Raw genomic sequence first — 27,870 nt, 5'->3', positions numbered from 1 at the left:
TTAGGAGGCGCAGGTCTGTGTGTTAACCAGCAGCCAGCTGCTCACAGCACTGGTGATAAGGATGAATACCAGGGGTCGAAGGTCACCACAGGAATTTGAAGCTTTGAGGAGGAAAAGGGAAGTCCTTGTTAATTATCAATTACCTCCAGTAACAAGGCTTCAACACTGACCTGATGTATTTAAGCTCACTGCTCATCCTAATACACATTAAAAGCTCAATATCATGGCACAAATCTAGTCACGTTCAAATAGGACACCAAAGCAGTAGCATTAGCAAACATTGCAGAAGTTGGAAATGAAATTCAAAATGATCAGGATTCAAAAATTGATATAACAGCAGGCAGATGACACCTAAAGTAGACAAATGTAGCACTTTATGAAGGTAGCAAAAATATAAACTATCAATACTGTTACAAGTTGAGGTAAGTGACAACAGAGGTATCTAAGACTCTATATAAAGAGTGTAACACCTGAAAGTGCAAACATTTCCAGCTTCAAAGCAGAGGGAGGTGTCTGCTGAGATGTTAGGCCCAAAGTCTGGGATCAAAGCAATCAAAGTTTACTTTGGTTTATCTTAGTTTATTTAAATGTGGGTAAATGATTAAGTGTCAATCAACACTCCAGAAACAGAAAATTCCAGTGCCTCTGTCTATATCAACTGTTTGGGTGTATTCTGGTAGAAATCACTCATAAGTTAGGGGTTATGAATATTTGTTTTATTATTGACTAATTTGCCAAGTCAGTTACTGATATTTCACATTTTCATAACACCCCATTTGTCACAATATAAATTGAGAAGCATACAACAATTTCTGGAGAACTGAGGCTTTAATGCAACACTCATTTGAGGCTCTGTGGTCTGAGCAGCTGGAGTACTGCCTGAGACTGCTGTGAGTCCAGATTCACAGTCTTATGTCACTTTGCAAGACTGGAAAGAATGGGTTGGGTGCCAGGTGTCAGGGGCTATGTAGATGTTAATTGCATTGATATGCCAGTGACACCTTAGTGTTGATTTAAATGAATGCCCCATTCTTTGAATTCCTGCCTCAAACAGTAAAATCAATAATTCAAAGAAAATCAAGACCAAAGGCAATCTTAACACAGACACTGTGCAATTACCATACTATTCAAGAGGTAACGTGGGGTTGCCAAACAGGTTTGAGAGGACCCAATTCAGATGTGGGCCTGAGAACGGGATAAGATAGAACAATGCATCAGCGCAGTTGGCCATATTGGCCATGTTTGGACAGTTACTTCCTAAAGGAGCACTCAAAGCTTCCCCCACTCAGGGGAAGAGTCAAGAGTCTTTTGAACAGAAGGCATAAAAAGCCCGTCAGGATTTCAGAGCAAACAAGGTTGGAGAAAGAGACTACAGCATGAGACCCAGGTGAAGGCGCTGACACATGGGATTCTACATGGAGAAGCAGCAGAAGGCTACGGCATCATCTTCCTCCTCACCTACCCGACATTGAACTCAGAGAAATTAAGGTAGGGGTGAAGAGTAAAGGTAAAACATTGTTTGGGAAGGCCAGGGCCAGAGAAGTTGCCAAAGAGCTGAAGGACTACACTGAGTTTCATTCCTTTACTTTTTGGTTTGGTAACAGAGTCCCATGAGGATTTTCAACTGTTTGGACAGTAAGTGCCTCTGGTGGACGAGATGTATTATTTTTATGTATAGAACTGTTTAAATTGTGTTATGAGGCTACCTTTGTGTGATGGGAAGAATGATAGATTGCTATAAATCAGATATTACATATGATAACTAGTCTGGTCTGTGGATGCACTAGTGGAAAGTAAATAGAACCGGTGGCAAGAAAAGTAAGAGGCTTTATAATTTATAGGTGGAATGTGTATAAAGCAGGAATCAGGCTTGTTTGAAGGGGTCATCTATCTGTGACACCTGCACCAAGAATCTACATGGTAGTCAGACGTGCCCTCCTGCTGCTGGACATTCCAGTCATTACGTGCTCACACAGGGTTATACTCACCCAGACAACTTTTCCCGTCTTGCTGCAGTGTCCCCGTCACACAGCTGCACACTGGCCCAGCAAACTGACTGGTGCAAATCTGCTCGCAGCCACCATTGTTTTCCTCACACCAGTCCGACTCTGCAGGGAAGAAGCCACAGGCCATTAGCCTCCTGTCTTTGGGTTAATTTGGCCTGTTATTGCCCCCCTGTGTGTGAAACAGAGTAATTCACCAACATATATTGTTGCATTTTATTAACAATCCTTAATTACAGAAACTCTATAGTGTAAGAAAGCACTTCAAGGCTGACTGACATTTATTTGTTCTGGCAATTGTTTGTTAAAATGTCATAAAGATAACTTATTTTAGATCCTCCTAGCTGTATATTATATCTAGCTGTATAGCACCGGGACTGTGTGAAAGATGTGAGAACAGTGTAAGAGTTCCTTTCTCACCTCTCCTCCGAATAGGGCCAACAGTCAGAATCTGCTCCTTGTGCTGGCTGCCAAGGTCAGAGTACATTCTGGAACCATGTGGACAGTTCTGCACAAAAGTTTAGCATGATGGTGTCACACTCCACGGTGAGGTGAGGTGAGGATACTACTGTATGTTCTTGAATAGTGCAGTGCTGAAGAGTTTATATTGTGACCTTATAGATTGTGTCTTATAGATTGTGTTAAGCACAAATTGGTTTTTTTCAACCCAAAATCAAAACTAAATTGTATTATTTCTGCTTTTCATTATTGCTATTGCAGAGAATATTGCTATTTTACAGACATAATTCCCCTTTAGCAGATTAAGTCCGTTAAATCCAAAATTGAGGGATTACTGTAGCTTTATGAATCTGCAATCTGTGTAGAACAAGAAACCAGGATGGTGAACCAGGTTCAGCAATCTGTGATGGGAACATCACTATTCTTTCAACAGGAAGGAGGCAACAAGTAACGTGTTCCCGCAGAAGAGAGGAGGGCTCACCACTTTGCAGGCATGCCTCTCAGAGTCGCACAGTGAGACATCGCAGTGCAGGTGCACCTCATCATAGTCGCCAATGAACTTAAACACAGTGACATGGAAACGGCAGGTGAGAGACATCCCATTCTCCTCCATTCCAATGGTGTTGTCTTTTATGTTGGGGCACCTGAGAATAGCACAAGTTGACGTAAGAAGGGGTTTATATGTTGTCATAACCAGTATCCTTTCACTCCTGTTCAAATTCCCTCCACCACAAACCTGCAATGTCACCTGGCACCCCTGCACAGGAAGTGCTGTAAAGGAGCTTGTCCTCAGTAATCAGTCAGGATACATGTTTTCATGATAGTACAGCTAGCCATGGCTGTAGGTTTGATTTGCTTTTCCAGGAAACCTCTGGACTCTCTCTGCTTGGATCCACTGCCTTCATGTAGGAACCTGGAGTCCAGGCCATGAGGGTCACAATGCAGAAGGTATTTGAACACTTTCTAAGTCTGTAAGAAAGGGATTGAAGGACCCCTTGTCCTCAGGATGTTATATGCTCATATTCTCCAAATACTCTGCTGCATTGTAGCTCTTGAAGGCTAGGACAGGGGACCCCTGCTGTAGAGGAAAAATCAGGGGTATAAACAGCATGGGGTGTGGATCTGTGTAATATTCTATTCTAGATCTGTGTCTAGAATAGTAAAGATATAGTATGGAGTACGTTTTAAATTCAGTGCAGAGGTCTGAGCATGTGTGTTGACAGCTACCCCCTCTCTATGATGATATAGCGCAGCCGGTCACTGCTGTGGCGAGAGGGTGTGGCCCAGCACATGTTGACGATGAGGATGAGCTGGTGCTGGTCGGCCCCTTCCACGAACACGCCCACATACAGGACATCCCGTGTGCTAAGCACCACCTCCCCCTCACGGTATGGTTGCCGGTAAGAAGCATTCTTGTATAGAGCCATCTTGGTAATGAAGCTGCCCTCCTGAGTGGGCAAGGTGAGGTTGATCACACTGGAGAGAGAACAGAAAAGAGAGAAGAGAGGGAGAGGATAATTGAGAAGGACACTGTTTGTCTTGTATGCCAGTTTATTGCTGCCAGGCGGTTGTTTTCAGTGCTCAGGGCAGAGTCACCTCGAGTTGGTAATCCCTGACTCTTTCCTTTATAACTCAGAATCTCTGTCCCTGAGAACACTCAGAGCCTCTTGACATGGCTCCCACAAGCCTCTATGCCTTACCATGATATCACCCTACTCAACTCTGCTCTACCACACTTATCCACACACATATTCATACTGCTCTATCCCCTGCTTGGGCTTATGTCCCAGAATGCCACAGTGCAGCTGTAGAAATGAGACACAGGTGTGACTTGAGAGACAGCAGAGACCTCACCTGAGCATAGGTTTCACAACTGTCTCCAGCGAGATCTTGATGTCCAGCTCGTATGCACAGGAGAACTCCACATTGATGGTCTTGTCCCTGGTGATGAGGTTCCCTGTGTTGTTCACACTCTCAATCCACACCGTGTTCTTGTACATAATGTGAGTGCCATTGGACTGCAAGCACATTTAAAGCAGGGCAACACAATTAATCCATCTTACTTGGTATTCAATTAATTGGCATACCTTTTACAGTAAAATAAATCAGATCTGCTCTTAAAACAAAGTTTTCTCCTCAAAGTCCTGAATGACAATGTACCAGAGAAAGTGCAGCACAGTGGAGAGTGTTGATTTGCTCTGTATGGAGAGGGGTGCTGTACCTGCACAATGGAGCCACAGTGCCCCTTGGTGTTGTTGATCTGGAAGGAAATGAAGTCCTCGCCTTCGATGCCAGAGCAGTGCTGGTCATTGATACGCACATCCTCCCTCTCAAAGCCCAGCTGGAAAAGTTTGCACTTGGAGATGAACACCTCCATCTGGGAGTGTTTGCACATGACCTCTGCTTGGATGATGTCATCGTCTCCTGCAGACCACACAGCTTGTGACCCAAAGTGACCTGACCACGCCCTCTGGTGTCTCTACACTTAGCTCTTCCCAAAACCCCTCTCATCTCTCCTAACACTTCTGTCTTAATTTACTTTCACAGCAAAGTGAGCTCAGCAATCAAGCCCATTTACATCATGTAGATCACATACTGAGAAACTAAATCAGCTTTCCATTTCAATGAAGGAATCTTTGTGACAGTGAAAGGGAATGCTGGATTTGGCTTTTTGTTTGAATTTCTATACGTGTTCTGACTAAGGATAAAGTCCACTTCCCCAAAAGGAGAAGGTGGAGTTTCTAGCCTCATGTCCTGTCTCTTCCCTCCTCCTCCTCTTCCTCCTGCTGCCTCACCATTTCCACTGTCCTGAAGCTCTGGACACCCACACAGGTCTCCCCCATTCTCCTGCTCGCAGGTGTTGTTCGTGCAGACCTCCTCCACGCAGGGGTCATAGATCCATTCTGCTAAAGACACACCCACACACCCCATCAGCTTCACCACCATCAAGTTGAGCCAAATTAGCAGATGACAGTGATGTTACTGTGACCTTGGAATTATTTTCCCCTGGTCTTGTCACATTTAACAATATCTTGCAATTACTGATCTCACAATTTAACGATTAGCTCTTAACACAAAATGGGAAAACAGACCCCATTTAATACTGTCTCATCAGCAACCTATTAGTCCCAGACTGCCTATTAGTCCCATAACCAATTGACCCTAATGCCAAACACCCACGCCAAGATTGGGCATGTTTTATCTTATGATAGTAGTTCTAATGTGACACACAAGTGAAAACTGTGACCCCTTTTCCTATGTGTGTCCCTCAAAGCATTACCATTTTCTACACTGATAAATACACACACTGTGGTCTTAGAGTTTGCTTGCTCCCTATTAAGTGTGTTAAAGAGCTTAGTACGCCCCAAGAGCGTTTATAAATCATGAAGAGTCCCTCCCCTCCCCACACCTTCTCCCCTTTGCCACCAGGTGGCACTCTCCCCTTACAGCAGTTCTCCTGGGTTATCCACTTGGTGCTAAGCGTCCCAAAGGAGCGGCAGGCCTCAGCGTAGGCAGCGAGTGACCCGCAGACCTGGGCCTTCCGCTGGTTGTAGCAGCCATCCAGGTAGCATGACTCAAAAAAGGGCTGAGGGTCCAACAGGCCGTGGCAGGGCTGGAAGAAGCCCTTCATCTGGGTGAGCTTCAGGCAGCCATCCTCCCCCTGCAGTGCCGCAATGGCAGTGTTGTCACATGACTGGGCCAGTGCCACGTACTGGGTCTCATCACAACTGGGAGAAAGCAGATGCATCAGCCAGTGCCATCACAGAGGGAGAAGGTTAGCCAAGCAGATCTAAGAGAAGCACTTGTATCTCCTTCTATTTTCAGTCTCCTCCAGGGTTGACCATTTTTCTTTTGTCAACTGCAGCTAGTCTTTCCAATTAATTTCCCATTGCAACACTTCCACATGCACAGGAAAAAAGAGCAGGGCACAGAATAGCACCGCCAGGCAGCTCACCTGTTCTGCATGCCATTGGTTTTCCAGCTCTGGGCCAGCTCCATGGCACTGACAGCAGGCTTGCCTCGGGATGTGATGTAGTCATCTGTGGGATCGCCATTGTAGTTGCCACACAGACCACAAACCTTGTTCTGCAGCCGGGATCCCATGCTGATCCGTAGTGTATTGAAGCGGTTGTAACGCACCTGGATGTCCTGCACAGTATCAATCACCAGAAAGCCCTCGGAGCTGGACACCCTGGTCATCAGCCCCGTGACGAAGGGCACTGACACCGGTGTCCCATTCACCTGCATGAGGCAGCACAAAGATGAATTACCATCATCAGACAGCACCTCCCACCTGATCTACCCACTGCTTTTTATCCTCTGAATGCAGTCTTGGCCATTCTGCACTTATTTTCTTGTCTAACCTTTTCCAGTTCCGGTCTGAGAGTACACTGAGTACTTTTTGGCTCCTGCTTTTCTACCATTTTATTTTTGCTAGTTTTTTTTTCATCTCTTAATTTTTTAGATACATATACATCTCTATTTAATCTATTTTTTATTTGTCTTGTTGGGTCCTGTCTACTGCATCTGTCGATTCTAACTTGCTACAAGCTGCTGAAGATTTTCCCTGTCGCCTATTCTTCCGCTACTAAGGACAACTCCTAGTAACCTGCTCAGCAACTTTGAAACAATGCCTCCACACATACCATGGCTGAACTGAAGCACTCCATTTCTGAGCTCCTGCGTTGCCTTGCGTGCCTATACCTTTCCTTCGGCCCTCCATTAGCTCAGGGATCTAGGTTGTATCATTTGTCCAAGGAACCAGCACAGAGGTGACCAGGGGGTAGGGGGGCGGCTTATACAATCTGTGGTGCTTGGCTGTATTCCAAGCATCTGGTTGGATTGGCATAACCACAGAAATGGCAAGCTGCTCCTTCATTACTGAATAAACACCATTGCGTTACTATTCGTACCTATGGCTGCTGCATTGTCTGAGGAATCCTCTTTCGCTCCAGTAAATCAACATGATATTAAATTTGCACTCATAAACAACTGCTCTCTAAATCAAACGACTGATAGATGCATTGACATTCTGTGCATAACTGAAGCCTGGCAACAACCAAATGAATTTATTTTATTAAATCAAACTATCCCTCCAGGTTTTGCTTATGTTTGCTTATGTTGGTTGTAGTTTACAGGGAAGATAATTATATCAAGGAGCTCTCTATTTACTCTGTCACCTCCTTTGAATACCTTGCCCTTAAACTCCATTGTTGATTATAACCATTTATCGTCCTCCTAATTCCTGCTCTGTCTTTGTATCATCTGGAATGCTTAAGCAAAAAATCCAGCCTAGTGGTTCAAACTCGGGCTTAAACAAACACCTACACGTCTACAGAGCTTCCTCTAGCTACTGCCAGCTCCTCCTATATCTCTTATACAATTAGCTCAGGACTAGGAAATCATAAAGCACTCTCATCAATAAGATCACTAAACCCCCTGAAAACTCTGCTCTCTCTGCCACCCCAGACCTCCATGCTTGGACTCTGATATAATGAATAACTACAGGCCAATCTCTAATTTACCATTTGTATCGAAAGTTTTAGAGCATGTGGTTGCAGATCAACTATAGGCACATATGATAGCTAATGACTTGTTTGAGCTTTTTAAGTTTGGCATCCACTCAAATCATAGCACTGAGACAGCTCTTATCAGGGTTATGAACAACCTACTTATTGTCTCCAATTCAGGGGCTATAGTCCTCAGATTTATGTTAAATCTGCTTTCCCCTCTGGTCTCCCCCGTCACTTATCTCTGTTTGCATGACATCAAACTCTGGTTGACATCAAATTCCCTAAAGCTAAATAGTGACAAAGAAGAAATTTTACTGGTGGGCAGCAAATCTTAGCTGGATAAACTTAAGAGTTTTACAGTAATGGTGGATGGTTTTTCCCATCCACACATCAGCCATAGTCAGGAATCTGGGACTTACACTGATCCTCTCCTGTTGTTTGACCCACATATGAAAAATATGATTAAGGCCTCTTTCTTTCACCTTAGAAATATTGCCCGCATTAGGCAATTTTTATCAATGTCTGATGCTGAGTGCCTGATTCCCAACATTTATAACAAGGCTTGGTTTCTCCAACTCTTTACTCTGTGGGCTCCCTAACTCTCTTCTCCACATGTTGTTCAAAACAGTATGTTCAAAACTCTGCAGCTAGACAACTTACTCACACCAGACCCTGGCAGCATATGACTCCTACACTTAAGTCTTTACATTGCTTGCCTATGAAGTCACATATTCAATACAAGATCTTGTTACTGATTTTCACGGCTCTAAATCAGTGGTTCTCAAACTTTTTGGACCAAGTACCAAAAAATATTTGAAATATTTGCTCTCCCATAGCTCCTGTTGGTTCTGCTTACAGAACAAGTCCTCATGGGATGTACCCTCAAACTCGTATCTAACGTAAATGAGCAAACTGGCCAAATCAACATCTACAGACCCATCTAATTGCAGTGAAAAGCATCTGCTCATCTTAACGCGCTCTATCGGCATACTTTTGACATCATCCGCCATATCAATAATTCTATGAGTGACTGTGTCTTTCGGAGGGGGCAGCAGGTCGAGCTGTTTAGCAGCTTTTTCTCCACACATAATACGTGTCATCTCTTTTGCCAATGGTAAACAAAGTTCTTTAAAAATAGTATGGGCCTTACCTGCTTTAGCAATCCGCAAGCTTGCATTTTTCCTCGTTTCCGTTTCAGGAGTCCATCTCAGAAGTTAAAAAGTTTTTATTTCATGCACATGGGAGCGAAAGAGAGACGCTCGGTGTATTTTTCTCAAATTAACCTAGAACAGTTCTTAAATATTTTTCTGTCATCTATCACGCTTTCCTGTGCTCACAAGATTGCCAGCGTTCATAGTAGGCATTTCTATGCTTTCCTGTGCTTACAACATTGGCATTGTTCCAAAATCACGTACATTCTCTTACCTCCCTATTTGATGGAGATAACTTTTTGTAAATACTGTACAATTGGTCACTTACGTTCATAGCACGCATTACTATATACATTGGTATAGAATTACATAGTAGCTCTTGTGTCCACTCAAGTATTAGCGCGTGCTGTATCGTAGTACGTAGGCTGCGTATTCGACAAATGAATTTTATTAAAATAGAAAATATGAAAACCCGTCCCAATTTTTCACACAATTAAGTTCCGGGTCATATGGCGTACCACCTGGTGGCACTAGTTTGAGAACCACTGCTCTAAATAATCTAGCTCCATCATACATCTCTGAACTTCATCTTGTAAATCCGTGTTTACCCTCCCGCCCCCATTGACCTTTATAATTTATAAATTTATAAACCTTTATAAATTGACCTTTATAATTAAAAGTATTTTTTATTATTATTATTATTATTATTATCCTATGCTTGCTCCTGAGCAATTCTAAGCAAGGCTCTGGAACACTTATCTTCTCTGATGCACAATGAACAAGAAGTGCTGACACAATTCTCCTACTCCAGAGGGTGATTTACTATTGCTATTACCGATATTCTCATTACTGTTACTAGGATCAATAGCACCAGTGAGGTTATCATCACTGAGAGCAGCAGTGTCAATAACAGCAAAGGTAGCAGCAGAAGCAGGATTACCAGGTGGCACTGGCATTATGGAGAAACCACGGAGACAAGTATGGCACATTGCCTCATGCAGCCCACAAACCTTCACAGTGTTGCCTGAGATGAGGATGTTCTCTTCATTGATGTAGAGGTAGACGTGGGAGATGGTGGTGAGGTTGGGCATGCTCCACTTGTCAAAGTTGGCGATGAGCTGGAAGGAGAGCTCAGGCAGCTTGTGGCAGATGGTGGACAAGACAAAGGAGCAGGAGGCGGGAAGGCGCAGTGAAGCCCCATCGAAGGTGCGGAAGACGCCGCCACCCGAGGCGATGCAATGCTGGCTACGCCGCGGGAAACAGCCCCTCACCCCATGCCGCAGGGCACACTCCTCCTCTGACTTGCATCTCCGCGGGTCACACTGAATAAGGTTGCGCCCAATGCACTGGCACCGCTTGGTGCAGTCACCATTCCAGAACAGTTGCTTGGGCTGAAGGACAGGAAGTAGAAGGAAAGAGAATGTGGAGAAATCGAGGGAGAATGCAGCAGAGATAGAGACAGGTATTGTGGGTAGCTACTCTATCAGTATCTCTCACCTCACAGTACTTCACACAGGAGAAAAAGAAACAAGCACATGGAAGAGTAACAAACACTCTCACCTCATAGTACTTGCCATCTGTGTAGCAGCCACAGTTCTGGGACAGGATGCAGCTCTTGCCATTGATCACGAACCCCTGGTCACACTGACAGCCCTCCACACAGTAATGGTTGCAGTCACGCAGTCCTCGTGCTGGGGCACACTGAGGCTGACACACAGTCATACAGCTCTCATAGTGGCTGTTGGCTGGGCAGCTAAGAGCTGGGCAAGAACAAAGAAAACTCAAAGACACTGACCAATTCTCCTGCTCCTGCAGAGCCATGACACACACCATTCTTTCACTTCTTCTTGTTTGCTGTTGCTCGTAAAGGGAAAACTGCAAAGCCTTTTCAGTTGGGAATCTGACCCTACTAGGGACACAAAATATCACTGCAGCTACTACTGTTTATGGGGCTCCTGTGAGTTCTGATCCATTTTGTAATGAATGTTTTCACACTGACCACAACTAAACACAGAAAGCCACGATTCAAGAAGTTGAGAATGGGGTGAGGAGAGGATAGCATGGAGACAAAAGAACAACTCACCACATGGTGTGTTATTCCTCCAGCCTATCACAGGGATGCCCTGTGTCTGACATATGCTGGCGTAGATCTGCAACCAGTTGCAGACGGTGTCCAGTGCACCCTGGTCGATGCAGCTGTCCTGCAGGCAGTTTTGGTAGAAGTAACCTGGCGCTACCTTACTGTGACAGCGGAAGAATGCCCCATTGCGGTCAGGGATCAGGCTGCAAAGCCTCATGGCCTCAGGGTCCAGGTAGCCATTGACAGGCTCCCCAAGGTAGAGGACATTGTTGTTGTTGTTGCCATTGTTGTGGTAGTTATTGCCATTGTTGTTGTTCCCATTGTTGTTTCCACCATTGTCCGCCAGCCCGCTGTCACCTGCCGCCCCTCCCTCTCGGTGGGCACACCGGGGGCAAGCATCTCCACAGCCCACCCTGCAGAATGTGTCCCGCTCTGCCCACGCCATGCCCCAGTCACTTGCACTGAGTGTTGGTGGCCCAGGGGGTAAACCTTGGCACAAGCCGCAGGTGGCGTTATAGAGGTCACGTGGCAGGGTCAAGGACAGGGAGGTCTTCCAGTCATAAGCCACCTTCAGCCCAAAGTCCGTCTCCACCACCAGCTGCAATCCAAAGGTAAAAATGTTGACCTTTCCTGGGCCCAGCTTGAGGGGCAGATACAGGCGCTCATTGTTCACCTGAGAAAGGATAATAAGATTATTTCACTAAGAGGAAAACAGCTCTGACTGTGGACAGAACTAAGGCCCTCAACATCTGGTCATCTTCTTTGAAAGCCAGTGCTGCTGTCCCTTTCACAACCTACCACAGAAACACAAGGTGAAGCAGAAGACTGTAGAAGAAGCAGGAGAAAGCAGAATGACTTTCCTTTAACAGACCTCTTAATTATTTTCGAGTTTATTTTTAACTCAGAGTTTGACCTTAAATTACTGGTTATTACTTAGTTTACTGGTAAATGTACTGTTTGACCTTGGTAAGAGTGCTAATTTTTAGGAATGAAGGATTAAAAGGCGATTGGCCTGATCTGCTGGACTGTACCCAAGCCCCAACCCCTCTCCCAGCTCTTCCTTACCATAATAGTGTGCTTGTAGCTGCGGGACACTTCAATCTCATAGTTATACACTTCCAGGATGAAACCCTTCACCCAGATTGCCTGGCCTGTGTGCCGATCTTCGCTCCGCACTGAGAGACTGAACTGCGGCACGCCCTCCTCCCCCCCCAGCTCTTCCTCCCTCTCACACAAGGTGTTGGCCAGCCGCAGTGTGCAACTGCTCTGCAGGTCGAATGCCACACCACTGAAGGGGAGGAAGTGACCGTAGCCAGCAGCGATGCAGACAGCCTCGGTACGTGGTTGACAGAAGTATAGTCCACTGTCCTCCAGGCAGTACTCCTCTGGCCTGCAGGGGGCACTGTGGCAGTAGACAGTGTTGTCGGTGCCGTTACAGTAGCAGCGCTCCTGGCACTCCCAGTCCACCCAGAAGGTCTCATTAGTGGACAGCTGCAGGCCCCGGTACTGACAGCCACAGTCTGCCTTAGGAATGCACTGGCCCTCCTTCAGTGCATAGCCCTCATCACACTGGCACCCCTCAGAGCAGGGCAGTGGGCAGATGCCCTCTGGCTCCAGGTTGGCACAGGTGGGAGGGCAGGCAGTCGTGCACTCCTCGAAGTGGCTGTTCTCAGGACAGGGCAGAGCTATGGGCACACAGGACAGGACAGTGTGAGAGAGCCACACAGATGTATTCACAGTCTGCAAATGAGACGAGGCTGTTTGGCTAATCTAGTTTGCTTGGTTATTTTGAAAGAAAGCAAAGAGAGATTATGAGGAGAATGTTCAAATTCTATGTTAATCCTACTCAGATGCCCAACTAGCCATATGTATAATACAACTGCATTATATACTCTGTCATATTAATGCTCTGGCAGTTTACTATAGCATGGTTAACAACAAATGCAGTTTTGCAATTTAATATATTCTTGCACTATTGTGTCACATTTAGATATAAGAATCAGGTGCTATGCAAGCTGTGATATAATCTGTCCCCAGCACGGGCAGGGCTAAGAAGAGCTCATAAGAGAGAGCGGATACATACGGCAGCTGGTGGCACTCCTCCAGGGACCAAGGCTGACCTGGGCATCTTGGCAGGCAGAGGCGTACGCCTGCAAGGAGGAGCAGAGGGCTGAGCGGTTGCCCTCCCGGACACACATATTGTACAGGCAGTTGCGGAAGAATGGTGAAGGGTTTACAGCGGCATGGCAGCTCAGAAAAGAGCTGTTAGTGGGGTCATTGATCGTTCCGCACAGCCAAGGGCTCTGATAGAGCCTCAGGTCCACACACATACGGTACAGGTCTTCACAGTCACCGTTGCACGTCAGGTCATCGGCGATGGCCCGCCAGCCCTCGGCGAAGATCTCAGCGTTGTCCGTCAGTTTTCCACTGGGGAGCCGCAGCTCGTCAGAGGCATTGCCGTTGAAGTACCCACACAGCCCGCAGGTGGCATTGTAGAAGAGCGTGGAGAGTGTGACGTTAAGCAGGCCCTGCCGGGTGTAGCGCACTGTTAGCACCCCGCTCCACTCCACAACAGTGGCATTGCCTGGGGCCCGGTAGATCAGCAATGTGTCCAGAGGGTGAACGTATGGCATGACGACTGCATCTCCGTTCAGCTGCACAAAACACCCAGAGTGACACACAGCCCTTAGAATCAGGCCTCTATGCATCTGCATTTTCCTTAACTTGCTTTCTGTGTTTTAGCCCTTTTCTATAACAGCTCACTCATTAATAAGTCAGCCAGCTATTCCACCTTAAACTTTGCAGTTCTGTTCTTGAAAAACACACAAATGTTAAATGAATCAAATGTTCAAAAATTAGAAATGTTAATGGACATGGGGGTGTTAATTTCCATGCTTTTCACCAGACAAAACACTGATTACATATACACTCATACCCTATTATCCAAACCTAATTCATTCCTGAAAATCTGTTCGGAAAGTGGGAGATTCTAAATCGAAAATACAAATTACGTTATTTCTTATGGGAAAAATTCCACCCCGTTCTGAACCGAAGACAACTTCACTCTAAGTAACATATAATACCATACAGACCATTAAGAGGCTGTAGTTAGCTTCATATTCGCCCTTTTCATTCCACCTTAAATGCTGCTGCAGTGATGTTTTGCCTGTATATAACTCTCTTTGGTCAATACTAATCCGGATGGAATTCTGTAGACATCCAGTGAAAGGGAATATCCAAATAAACAGCGACTGTCCAAATTGTATTTTGGTATTGAATATATTTTTAAAAATCGCAAATAACAAAAACTCACAATAACATGAACTTACTCTGGGAAAAACTGATTGCACTTTCTTAATAATAATAATAATTGCTTACACTTATATAGCGCTTTTCTGGACATTCCACTCAAAGCACTTTACAGGTAATGGGGATCCCCTCCACCACCACCAATGTGCAGCATCCACCTCTATGTGCAGCATAGTTATTCTTCTTATTACTATGGCCCTCCCCCCTGATTATAAAAACGTCTCACAATTCTGACACCGAGGTGTGAGAGACAATGTAACAGACTATCAAAATCCTGAATTACAAGAAATTTTACTGTACCATTTTTTAAATATGACCCTCCGAACATGGCATATCAGAATACATTGGGAAAAGGTGATTGCACTTTCTGCTGTATTGCTATGGCCCTCCCTCCCATTTAAAACTGCTATATTAAAATTTCTTGCAAAATGCAAGATTTTAAGACTTTTCGATTTTCTGAAATGTGTTTCATACAAAAATGCAATTTGGACAGTCACTACTTACATATTCCCCTTTACTGAGGATATGCACAGTAATCCATCCGGATTAGTATTTAAAAATGACTGTAGAGAGTCATCTACTGGCGAAAGGCGATTTAACATCACAGCAGCCGCATTTAAGGTGGAACGAAAAACGCGAATAAGAAGCCATCTTCAGCCTCCTCAGACCATTATAGCAAGCTTCATAAACAACGCAGTTCTACTCAAATAAGCCAACTATAACTGTAAAATAATTAATGATGTCATATTAAGATTTTTTTGCAAGCGAACCGCTAGAACGACGTGTATACTGTTGTCGACTATTAAGCTAAAATTGCTAAGAAAAATAAAAAAACCAAGTCAGAATTAAATAAAATACGTGAAACAAACTCTTCCTTAGGGCCATTGATGAACAGCAACTACAAAACAAACACAAAAACAATTTGAAAATTAGAACACAAGCTTTCGTATACGAATTTTCGCTGATCCGAACATGAAGAATTGGTACCTTGTAAATCGTTAAGAACGAAATTTCGCTAATACAAACTTTGAAATTCGAAAGAGACCGATTTTGGCCGAGAATCTTCTGCAAACATTTGAATTCAGCGCCGCTGTTTCTGAGCGGGCGCAAGGCAATGCGGTAAAAGACGCTGTCAGCAGAGCCAGGTGACCGCTCTGTTACTTTCAATTACACAAACGCAGCACTAGCAACACGCAGCATACTAAAGAATGAGACCGGTCCTGTTCCCCTACGACGTTGTAGGGGGGCTGAGTGACGTCACGACCCCCAAAAAAACAAGGCGCTATGTCTCGGAAACGAAAGCCGCACAAAAGCTACTTTCAACTGCACCAACGTAGCACTAACGAATGAGATGGGTTTCATTGTTTGTACTGTCTGTAGGGGGCCCAACTTCACGGAGCTTTTAAGATCACAGCGAAAGCTTCTGCTCTCATTTTCAATGTGGTTTTTTTTTTGTGTTTGTTTGAAGTTGCTGTTCATTATAGGGTCTTAAGGAAGAGAAATATATATATTTTTGCGTAATAGTCAACAACAGTATGTACATCGTTCTAGCCGATCGCTTGGACAGCGATCTATTACAAAAGAATGAAAAATGTAAATATGATAACATTAATTATTTTATAGCTATAGTTGGCTTATTTGAGTAGAATTGTGTTGTTCACTAAGCTTGCTAGAATGGTATTACATGTTGGTTTTTGCGTGAACTTGTCTGTGGTTCCGAACGGGGTGCAATAAGAAATATTGGAATCTTTATTTTCCATCTTCCACCTCCCGAACAGATTTTCAGGAATGAATTAGGTTTGGGTACTGGGGTATGAGTGTACTGTACAGAACGTTTTGAATACTTTTAAACGATTTAATGCAAGTTTAAGTTTGAATTTGTTTTCAAGTCCTCATTAGGGATGACCTCACTGGCCCTGAACTGTCTTATTTTCACCCAGGAAGATCTTGTTCAATGGGACACATACCTTTACAGTATCAAAGTCGGTACCTCCCAGCTGCACCTCCAGATCTGCCAATCTGGCCACCACTGGCCTGACCCAGGATGGACCCTTGCTCCCCAACCGGCGCCCGATCTTTACCTCTGGCGCGGAAACATTGATCCCCCCAGCTCCACATGGCTTCAGCAGAAAGTAGGAATTTTCGTCAGGGAAGGAGAGGGTAGCACCGTCAAAGGTAGCGATCACCTGGCTCTGTGCCACAGAGCAGACACCCTCCCGGCGAGGGTAGCAGCCCAGCCGCCCCAGCTCTGCTGTGCACACCTCGCCTTCACCACAAGAGTCATTGAAGCAGGAGATCTCCCCCTGGGCCCCGCACACACACCGCTGTGAGCAGTCCCCCGCTGGCCCAGCCCAGAAGGACTCATTCAAGGGGTAGTACAGTCCATCCCGCTCACAGCCACACTCGTGCAGTGGCACGCAACGGCTGCCGCTGAGCACGTAGCCCTCGTCGCACTGGCAGCCCTCGGTGCAGGGATGGGCACAGTACAGGTGGGACGTCAGGTCGGAACAGGACGGGGGGCAGCTGCTGGTGCACACCTGGTAGTGGCTGAACTCTGGGCAGGACAGAGCTGTTGTGAAAGATGACACAAGAAAGATAAAGATCTCTGACTTCATGAACAAAAACAGGCCACAGCAAGACAGTCAGTACCAAGGCAATGACCTTTCTGCTGGCACAAGAGCCTAGCTGTCAGCATCAGCACCTGCAGAGACTGCTATTTAACTGCTAATTGAACTGCATCCGCAGGGAGCAGATGAGTTCAATTTTAATCAGTAATACAGAGAGAGCAGGAGGGGCCACTTACCACAAAAGGTACGGGACCTCCAGGAGCGGATGGTAACACCCAGGGCCTGGCAGGCCAGAGCATAGGCCTGGATGGCCTGGCAGAGTGTGGTGATGTTGTCGCGGTTGCTGCACATGTCGTAGACACAGCTGTAGACAAAGGCAGTGGGGTCCACCACGGTCCGGCAGTCCCGGAAGGGCCCATCCGTCTTGTTGATGATGCCGCAGTAGTCCGGTCGAAAGTAGAAGGACTCAGTGGCAGCATCACAGAGGCTGCAGTTCTGGGCACAGCCATCTGAGCAGCGCCAGTCTGCATCCTCCACCTGCCAGCCGCCACCCAGCTCTACCACACTTTCTGCCAGCGAACCATTGGGCAGCACAGGGTCATCTGCAGGGTCATCATTGTAGTTCCCACAGAGGCCGCAGGTGTTGTTGAAGTAGGAGCTGGGCAGGGATATGGAGGCATAGTGCTGTCCATCGTAGGTCACCAGCAGCCCGAAGTCTGTCTCCAGGGCAACCGCCACACCAGACTGGTACACCCGCACAGCACCAAGCTGCAGCTGCACTGGCAGAGTTTTCACTAGGCCGTCCACCTGAAGGAGGGAACGGAGGGGACAGGTCAGGGTGGGATTGTTGACATTTTGCACATGATAAAGAATATCTGCCTCTCAGGCACCCCTGTGATTCAGTAATCCCTAAGGATTTCCTAAGGGTTTGCCTCTGTACACTACTCTTCCCATCATTTCTCCCTACACTTTGCTCTGCTTTATGAGCATAGGTGCCATAAAGGTGTCATCAGTGAGCTGTAGTTTAGCAGCATCATGCCAGCTATCTCACCTGTACAGTGCCCAGGCTGCCCTTGGGTAGCGTGACGCGGTGCCCATACACCTCCACCCGCACATCACGCAGCCAGGAAACTGAGGTGCCCACACGGTTTTCATTCTTGGCCTCCACACTGAAGGAGGGCAGGCCGGGGATGTCCCAGCAGGGCCTAGCCAGCAGGTAGGAGCAGGTGCCCTGGAAGTGGTAGAGGAAGCCATCGAAGGTGTGGTAGTGGGGGTCACCAAACACCACGCAGGTGCTGGTGCGGGTGGGCTGGCAGTGGTACGTGCCCTCCTGAAGCTCACAGGTCTGCAGTGGCCCACAGGGCAGCTCCTGGCACACAATCTCATTCTCTAGGTCCAGGCAGCGGCACTTCTGAGAGCACTGCTCCGACAGCCAGAATACCTCCCCACGCCGATAGAACCTCCCTGGCACAGACCACAACAGAGAGGGGTGTCACCAGCTGCCGCAGTCTTCAGAAAAATTACTCAGAATCAGAAATCAGAAGAATTAACCAATGATTGCATCCAGCTGCTTTACTGCATTTTACCACCAAAATGCCTCAATGAATTTCAGTTGATCTTCAAAGTTTAAGCATAAATGTTTCTTCTCTTAAGTATTTTTACTTCTCAACAACAACCATACAACTCTCGGAGCAAGTCCTGCCAGCAAACATCTTGCAGAGGAAAAAATGTCCAAATTTGTATCTGATTTTCAGCTGTGATTAAATCTTTTCTACCTGCACTTGTCTGTAATGTCATGTCCTGCAATGTGTTCAGTATTTGTTTACTCCCCTTGCTTTGACCTTCGTGCATCTGGTTTAGTGTTTACTTGAAGTCTGTGGGTGAGAGTGACCCCAAAGGTAGCTCAGTCACATTAGGTTCATTTAAATCTGGATAGAAAACTTTCTGTTCAAGAGCTGATTTTCTGATTGTTTTATCTTCTATATCTTCATCTTTATAATTTTTAAAAAAAAATTTTATTGTCAAGTGTTATTTTTATGAATTGCATAGTGCTTTGAGAAATAACTCTATAATATCAGGTTACTGTAATATCTGTACTGAGATACTAGTATCTCAGTCTGTACACAGATAATTTATCATGTCTGTCGGTCAAGGACTGATTGTGTTGACTGGTAATCAGGCCAGAGAAGCTCTTCTGTATATATTGAGCTCCATTGAACTGAATTAAAGCTCCTTCTGATTTCCTAAAGAGACATGGATTGGCGGAGACAGAGAGCGAGAGCAAGAGAGATGTGTGATGCTACCATTGAGGCTGCAACCATTGGCCGGATCAATCTGTTCGCCATCGATGCGGAAGAGCCAGCGGCCGGGCTGGTTGACGTTGGTGGTCTGTTCAATGTTGACGACATCGTTGGAGCGTGAGCCTGGCAGGTTGAAGAAGTGGTTGACATCTCCACCATTGAAGCCTGACTGAAGATGAGATAAAAGGGGGAAGAAAGAGAGCCTGTCTCAATGTCACACAGTAACAGACAGCTACACATTGAGCACCGGGACTGGCATCTATTTTAAGATGTGAGTGGAGCATGGCAGAATTTTTAAGGAATGGGTATCTGGTTATTGACAGATGATGTACCATGATGTACAAGACTTTTTGAAAAAACACACTTAGATTCACTCCTGATGTTTCAATATTCTTTTTCTGATTAGCAATCAATACCAGTTCCCTAATTAATATCGAATCCTTAACCAGTGTTGACTGTTTAAATTAAATTAAATGTTCGATTTCAATGTAATGAACAGTTGGGTGCTGTTAAACATTTAAAGCAGGGGTTCCCTGTCCTGGACTTGGGCACCCCTATACCTGCTGGCTTTCATTGCAGCTGAGCTCTTGACTTATTATTATATCCTTTGCAAGTTTTTTTGTACTTAAAGTGGACATTCTATGTAAAACAAAGCCTGCACTTTTAGGAAAGTTTAGTTTAAATTAAACCTACTTTTAGATCCTTTAAGGGTTCAATTATTAAATTTAGTGCTCTGGTGAAAAGAAACCCAGCAGATATGTGCGTCCCTAGGAGCAGTATTGGAAAGCCCTGACCTAGAGGTGTCTGCTTTTGGAATTGAGCAGCCCACCAGCCCCCAGTTACCTGAGCTGCTGTGCCCCCCAGCCCAGTGAGCGGGTCACCACCGCTGGCAGTGCCAGTGGTCCAGGAGATATCCCCATAGTTGAACATGGCGAAAAAGAAGACACCATCCGAAATGAGCACAGCTTGGAAAGTGTTCACCTGTGTGGGGACATGGAGACAAGGGCTAAGTCAGCCAGGCTAGTGAGTGACCTGTGCTCCAGAGATGAAGTCAAGTTACTGGACACACAACACAACAGAGGTAGAAAGGTAACAAGCAGGTGCAAACAAAGAACTCCCTGTAGTAGTTTACTGGGCCTCTACCATGACTAACTAGGATCCAGGGTCATCCTGTCTCTCTCTGACTTGTTCTTTCCAACATGCCTTCCCTGTACTGTGCTGCAGCTCTGCCTCTCCCAAAGGTAGGCACAGGAAACTTCTCTGACAGGCCATGAAGCAGAGGGTGCGGGTCCTGGAAGAGCTTTACCGGCGTGGTCTGGCTGCCGCCATAGAAGGTGACCTGGTGCCAGGTGGCGATGAAGACCCAAGTGGCCGTGAAGGATGCCATGTTCTTGAAGTACTTGCGGATGTCCTGCGTTGCTCTGTGCAGGATGTCCGGCTCAGTGGTCTCGCGGTAGTACACGTCTCCCCTGATGCCATTGTGCACATCAGCCCAGAAGGGGGCGATGAAGGAACGGCTGTCAGTCAAGGGGAAGGCCTCGGGCGTGAACTGGCTGACCTGCACGTTGAAGGAGATCACCCCATTGTTGTTGACCTGCAGAGTCAGATGGGAACCCATCAGTACAACACCGCAGCAGAGTGGCTGAAGACATTACCTAAGAAAAAGGACTACAAAGTCAAAAGAGGTGAGCACTGGTACATACAAATATGGAGCGGTAGGGCATGTTGAAGAAGATGAACTGGATGAGGAGAGGAACCTCAGGAGAGCTGCCATCATCCATCTTAGGGGTCTCAGAGTCACGGTGGGCCTGGCCAAAAGGGTACAAGATGCCCTGAGAGAAGACTGAGCAGAGACACGAGGAAACAAGGAAAGAGAAAGAAAGTGAGGCTTGTCACACCTTCAAGAATGAAAAAGCATCTTCTAGGCCTAACAATTCATAATAGTCTCACATTGCAAAGAGTGTCAGTGTTTTCTTATTGCTTCCTTCCTAATTATTTAATTCATATCCTTCAGTTTCAACACTTTGAGATCTGTCTTGACCTTTCTACAAGAGCACAATTTTCCTGGAAAAAAACATCTGAGTGAGCTTCTTACAACCTGGCCCTTGGTTTAGGCAAACTAGGCAGCTACTTAGGGCCCCGAAGCCACCAGGGGCCCCACAGTGCAACACAACATTGTTTTTAATCAGCATGTTCAAATGTGTCAAGACTTCCCTCCAGTGGCTCGTTCTGTTGCTGCTGTTCTCATCTTGGCTGTTAAAGACTATTAGAAATTATTAGTTTAATATTATTAGTTATGAATGAAAGAGTAGTTTATAGTTGATTTCACTGATGATGTAGTAAATGATTCATCTTCTCTGAAGATGACAAAATCATATGATTTCAGCTGCTGCTAAAGCAAATGCTGTTCTTTTTTTTTCAGAAAGTGTTGAATGTTGTGATGTTTTATTTACCTTTTAGTACATCAACATGTAATAAACTGTTGCAAGTTACGCTTTACTTGCGACACAAACTATTTTATAATGGTTTAGAATTAAAATCATGTAGTTGCAGATGGCAAACGCACACCATCCTCCAAAAGGACGTACCCATAGGTCACTCAAAAAAGAAGTGCAGTATAAACAGTAGGACAGAAATGTGCCAGTTCAAGTCATTGTAGTTTTGCATTTGTATTTAATTTGGTTTTGAGTCGATTAGATCCATGTAACTAGTAAATGATAGACATTTTCTAGCAAGACACGTTGTCTATTTGAGGTTTTACTAGAAGTCAGTAGATTCACGTTTCACTGTAAAAATACATTATCTCTGTAAAATTTGTACTCCTTGTTCTTGTTTGTAATGTATTATGTGTTCTTCAAAGCTGATTCATAAATTGATTATATAACTAGAAACTTGTAACTAGTATTTTAATTTTAGTTTAAGTAGTAACAAGTAAAATTTTATTGTTCTAAATAGTAAAAAAGGTGTTGAGGTGGGAGGAGATAATAGTAGTATGTGCACAAATTGTGATCTGGAGGGGCTTTTTTCCAAGATCTTGCCTAAGGCCCCCAAAAAAGCCCTGGCTGGCCCTGCTGCTGTGGGATAGGGAACGGATTAAAAATAGTCTCATTCCAGGGAATTCCATAAAGTGCGAGATCATTGAGTTCATTTACTTAATTTAGCAGTGAGAATTCTTTTCAGAAGCTGTGTTGGAATAGTTAGACTCACATCTCTTATAGATCAGATCAGATCAGATTACCTTTTCTTTTTAGAGTTTTCGGAATATCCTTTCATTCACTCCAAAACAATCATGAAAGTAAAAATGAAGTCCTACCTGACTGGACACTGAGCAGTTGTTCAGTCCATTTAACCCTCCAACAGAGAGATGACAAGTGGCCTCGACAGCCTCGATCACAAATGTCCATCAACGGAAGTGGAATACTAACAGGTATTTTAGATACTCCTTGAGCTGCACCTTTTGCTAGCAGTTATATCATCCTGAAACTCGCAACTGGCAGCACAGTAAAGCTCAGCAGGTGTGAGCCCGGTCAGTAAATGGATGGGAGACTCCTGGGAAAAACTAAAGTTGCTGCTGGAAGAGGTGTTAGTGGGCCCAGTACAGGGTGCTCACCCTGCAGTCTGTGTGGGTCCTAATGCCCCAATATAGTGATGGGGTCATTATATACTGCAAAAAATCCTTCAGATGACAAGCAAAAACAAGGTCCTGACTCTACGGTCATTAAAAATACCAGGGATTTTCTCAAAAAGAGTAGGGGTGTTAACCCCAGTGTCCTGGTCTTTACTAATCATGGAGTCCTCATAATCCCCATCTATGCAATCTGACTGCTATTGCATCATCCAGATAGGAGCTACACATTTGTGGTAGAGCACTTTGAGGGAAGTGTCCAGAAAAGCGCTATATTAGTGTAAGGAGTATTTATGTATTATAATTTTACTGTCTATTTTACTGTTGTTCCCTTTTTTATGAATGGAAAATTATTTCAACAGTTGTCTCATCTGAGTACTCACTTCCTGATCGCAACCCAATATCCACCCTTCACATGACACAGTCACAAAAATTGCCCTTGTTCTGTACCAAAACCAGCAGATTTTCAGTTTTCAAACTGGCAATAGTGAAACCCAGATGCATTAACAACCAAGCTGTTAACACAAAGTAAATTGCAATGATACTTCAAAAAGCTCATCTGAAAATTCAAAACACCTGGAATATGGAACAAGCTGCTTGGCTATGCTGACATCGATAGCCTGGCTTCTTTCAAGAAAAGATTGGATGAGAGCCTCAGATGAATTAGTGACTAGCAGCTACAAGAGCGAGATGGATCTAATGAGGTCTTCTAGTTTAAGTTTAATAGTCTTATGTGTGTGCTTCAAGACCATTGCTCTGGAGTTACACAGAACCATGAAGCTTTGTGTTTTGGACCACTAGGTTCAGCTGTGTGCTCACCTGCTCTAGGAGCCAGGATAACGATAAGATGGATGAGAATGACTGGAGTTCCTTGCTTCACCATCCTAGTGGGAGAGAGAGAGAGAGACACTGCCAAACAACCAGCCATCAAACTAACTGCCAACATTGGCCCCACCAGTGTTTCTGTTACTGTTGGCTTCTATATATCTGGAATAACAAATGCAGCCTAAACAATAAACTATATTGAAACACTATTGCAGACCTGTTTGTTCCAAACTTTTTTCAGAATTCCGTGCTGTTTGTAAACTTGGGAGGCATTTAAAAAAAAGAAAAGAAGAACAGGAGTGAGACTCAAAAACAGAGGAATGATGAGAGAGAGGGAGGGAAGGAAGGTAGTACAGAGCACTCTTCTAAATACCCTGATTTCTCTCCAGGCCAGTTTTCCTGATGTAGCAACTGGTTACTGAGTTCTAAAAAGCTTCCATTATGCCTGAAGTACAATAAGCTCACATTACTTTCTCCCGAGGCTCCAAATCAGTGGCTCACAGCACACCTCAGGCGGCACCTGTGACTCCTGGAGCAGAGGTTTATCCAAGACAAAGATTATATGAGCAGGCACAGAATTACAAATGGGAAAAGAAAATGTTTTCAGGTGTGAAATCAAAGAGGTGGCAGAAAAACATTAGGGTATTCAGTGTAATCATATTTTAAAATCTATACAATATTTATACAAATTAAACTCCCAGTGTGGACAAAGGCCATCTTCAGAAAACTGTATACTGTGTGTCATAAACTATCAGGGATGCAATGCAGAATCTCTGCAATTACTAGATCCAAGACAGTGTTTATCTCTCAGAGTTCTTTTGAGTGGGGCTGTTCACCCCACTGTTGCTTAACTGTGCCCCAGCTCCACACCACACTCAGCAAACTCTGCACAAGGTACACAGTGTCCTCAGGAGAGGACAGCATCAAACAGAACAATTCCTGCAGTTTAATTTTCCTCTTTTCCTATACTATATATCCAGAATGTCCTATTGTGGACTAGCACTATGATTGCAGAAGCTGTGGCCACAGACTGGCACAGGAGAAAGCATCTTCTGGCATCTCTTCAGATATTGATGAGTAAAACACTTTTTGCAGTACTGCATAACTGATTTAAAAAAAAGAAGACAGATGCCAAAAACATGTCAGATTTAAACTATTAGTCCCTAGAATTAATTAATTTAAGTATTTGTTAGGGATCATTCTTCCTTTATTCTAGAGAGTTAAGTTCAACCTCTCTGTGTGACATTTTGAAACTCCAGAAGGGAAAAACTCTGTGAAATTTAATTGCAGGTGTTTAACACACCTGGCCACGGGTGCTCAGTGAAGTGGAATATGCACATGAAGCATGTACTTCAGATAAATGGTGCGAATGTGCCTCACACAATTCAATACAGCAAAAAAAAATTGAGCAAAGAGAAAAGGGGTACAGAAGGAACAGGGTTTACAGACCGGAGGAGAACTTTCTCACTCACCTGCGGCTGAAGGCGCACAGAACAGCACAGCTCTCACCAGTCTCCTGATATTGCCATCCAACTGCACGGCTTCCCCACTTATAACACAAGCAACAGGTACCTCCAGATCTCAGCAAGCCACTCCTGCCACTGCTCTTGAGGTACTGCTAGGTACAGGAGCATTCAATTCCAGTCTGAAGATAACTTAGAAATGGGGGAATCCTCAAATCCAGGCATCCAGGAGACAAAACTTCTTCAGCTCAACTGTGAGGCTGCGATGAGTTCTTTGATAGTGGTGCAGAACCAATTTTTTTTTTGGGAGGGGGTGCAGTGGTTAGCTTAACCTGAGATTTGCTCGTTTGGGGGGGGGGGGCGGAGTTTTTGTTGAGGGGGGTGTGTGTGAAGAGAGCGAAAGAGATGGAGAGAGAGCAGGGCAGAAAAGGGGGGGTCCTGTGAACTCCAAAATGTTGAAACCAGAGATGTTTTCATCCCTGGTTGGAAGCTAAAACTTTCAACAAAGACGATGGTTTCTGAGAGAAATGTCAGCATTTTGGATTTTGACCTGAGATCACACCCTGTCCCAACACAAATTTCAGTGCAAAATCTTTCTTGTGAAAACATCTGATACAGAATACAAGACACACACAAACATTCAGAAAGAAATAAAACCTACCTCTTTCTCTAAACCCAGCTAGGGTTACAGAATTAAAATGAGTCACTTTAGAACAGACCATGTGCTCTCTCTTACTTTTCTGTTTTTTTAATTAAGCTTGTCTCCTTTGCTATACAGAGGGGAGAAAAGGACTCATTTCCATAGATTACTGTGTGATTGCATCAATTTTCGTGGAAATCTGTAGGTGAATCCTTGCAGATAAGGCTGGTAAGAGATACAGGCTGAGGGGTCTTTGTTAGAAGGACAGTAGGTGTAACAGGAGAGGTGAGTGCTGAGTGTGTGAAGCTGTTTTAGCACTCTGGTCACCTTGGCCCTGACAAAACACACTACAGGGCAGGGCTCTGAAAGAGAGATTCTTCTGCACCTGCAACTTCTGAAAAACCTAAGTGCCCTGACTGGGAAAAGGAAGAGTGTCCCTTGGGGTGCTCCACACTAGGCCGTTCATTCCAGGAAATACTGGCAGAGTCATCTTGCTCAATGACTGAAATCTGAAATGAACCTCATCCCTCATTAGTTTACAACTACACACAAAGGTAAAAATAAGTGTAACACACCACGAAGAAGTCACAACAAAAGCACATTAAAGCATAAAGATTTAGGGGACAAACCATGGAAGAGCATGCCAAAACTCTGTGATAAACACGGTAAATCATGGGAAAAAATATTAACAACTGCTTGCAGTTCTTTAGGCATTTTTCATCCAGAATGATTGCAATGAGCTTTATCTGAACACATGCAAATTTACTGCGGTGTTCTTGTGAAATTGAGTGAAACTGCGGGGTCTGCAGTTTTACTCTTCCTCACAAGCATAAAGGTAGAATGAGAGGGATCCCGTGGTCAAAGTGTCTCCTGGTGTCAGAAGGGCAGGTTGGGATGTGGATTGTCCTTCAGGACAGGAGAGACTCAAGTGCTTTGGGTTTCAGCTGGGTCAGGTTCAGGCCGGCAGTAATTTAATCCCTGCTTGCTATTCTCCCTTTCTGACTGCTGACCTCCCTCTTTCTAGCAGTTTGCCTCGTGGCAGCAGTCAGCTCTTCTTGTCTCGTCTCTTCCAGAGTACAGGTTGCCCTGCGCAACCCAAGACCTTCTTCCAGGCTCCTGCACTTCAGTGTACAATGAACTCTCTTCAGCTCTCCTTGTTCTGGCTCCAGCTCAGCAGCATCGGAGGGTATCAAAATACAGACTGGCTAGGCACTTTACTCCTGCATAGCCTTGGAACATAACACACTGTATAAGACCCCTCAGACCGTGGGCTTATATCAGAACATGGCCACCAGCCACTGAGTCCACACCTACCCTGCACTGCTTTAGGTGCTGGACTGCAGAGATCATCAGTCCAATGGAGCCTGTTTAATGTGTGAAGAATACAGACAGGTGGTGTGGAACCACTGGTGTGTAATCCAGAAATCCTTATCTAGAGCGTCTTACATATTATAGAGAGGGTCATTTATTGCTTGAGACTGATGACTTCCAGCATGGAGACTCAGAATTATACTTTATTTCGTGGAGTATCTGTCACGTCTGTGATAGCTCCACTGAGAATGGATAGACCAGTGTAAATTGTTACTGCTATTCACCATCAATAAATCAATTATACAAATTCCACTTGCACATTGTTATTTTTCATGGGTGCAATCTTCAGTCTTTGTAGTGCAAAAGGGTGCAAAAACCGTGTTAAAAGTAATTGCGATTGGGAAGGGCTACTTGTGAACTTTGTCTCTGGCCATATCAGGGCACCTGTTGCACTGGAAGACACTGGAGACACTGGAATTTGTGAAAAGGGAAACATCTTGAAACACCTTTACTTTTCTTGTGAGTTATCATTTAAAATGTTCCTTCAATCCTCCCTAAAACCTTCTGTCTTGTCAGTATATCCTTAACATTGACTATAATGGGAAAACTCTGCAACAGTGATCA

General features: G+C 44.9%; 1 protein-coding gene across 1 annotated transcript; it reads right to left on the bottom strand.

Annotated features, from left to right (window-relative positions):
- On the bottom strand, positions 1-23,953 carry tecta (tectorin alpha). The gene is made up of 23 exons (XM_088940072.1): positions 23,827-23,953; positions 21,086-21,225; positions 20,689-20,976; positions 20,226-20,363; positions 19,386-19,551; positions 18,134-18,546; positions 17,319-17,889; positions 16,483-17,084; positions 13,290-13,860; positions 12,272-12,891; positions 11,210-11,879; positions 10,687-10,886; positions 10,137-10,517; positions 6,418-6,704; positions 5,910-6,190; positions 5,258-5,368; positions 4,684-4,886; positions 4,317-4,480; positions 3,690-3,938; positions 2,944-3,106; positions 2,424-2,511; positions 1,989-2,108; positions 1-101 (listed from the first exon to the last, which is right to left on the bottom strand). The coding sequence occupies exons 1-23, from the start codon at positions 23,951-23,953 to the stop codon at positions 1-3; spliced, it is 6,654 nt and encodes a 2,217-aa protein (XP_088796198.1).
- Positions 23,954-27,870: the final 3,917 nt, after the last annotated feature.

This window comes from Atractosteus spatula, chromosome 22 (genome assembly GCF_055471065.1).
Source record: "Atractosteus spatula isolate fAtrSpa1 chromosome 22, fAtrSpa1.hap1, whole genome shotgun sequence".
Classification (NCBI taxonomy): domain Eukaryota; kingdom Metazoa; phylum Chordata; class Actinopteri; order Semionotiformes; family Lepisosteidae; genus Atractosteus; species Atractosteus spatula.
Note: the sequence above shows the minus strand (reverse complement) of the source record. Positions and strands in the feature narration are given on the sequence as shown.

What these genes read in the sequence shown, in the direction of transcription:
- tecta (XM_088940072.1), bottom strand. Translation starts at nt 23,953, where the DNA reads ATGTTGGCAGTTAGTTTGATGGCTGGTTGTTTGGCAGTGTCTCTCTCT. An exon ending in TGCCCTACCGCTCCATATTT is followed by an intron (nt 20,977 to 21,085) that starts GTATGTACCAGT and finishes CTGACTCTGCAG; the next exon opens with GTCAACAACAATGGGGTGAT. An exon ending in GAGGAGTGCCACCAGCTGCC is followed by an intron (nt 12,892 to 13,289) that starts GTATGTATCCGC and finishes GTGTGCCCATAG; the next exon opens with CTCTGCCCTGTCCTGAGAAC.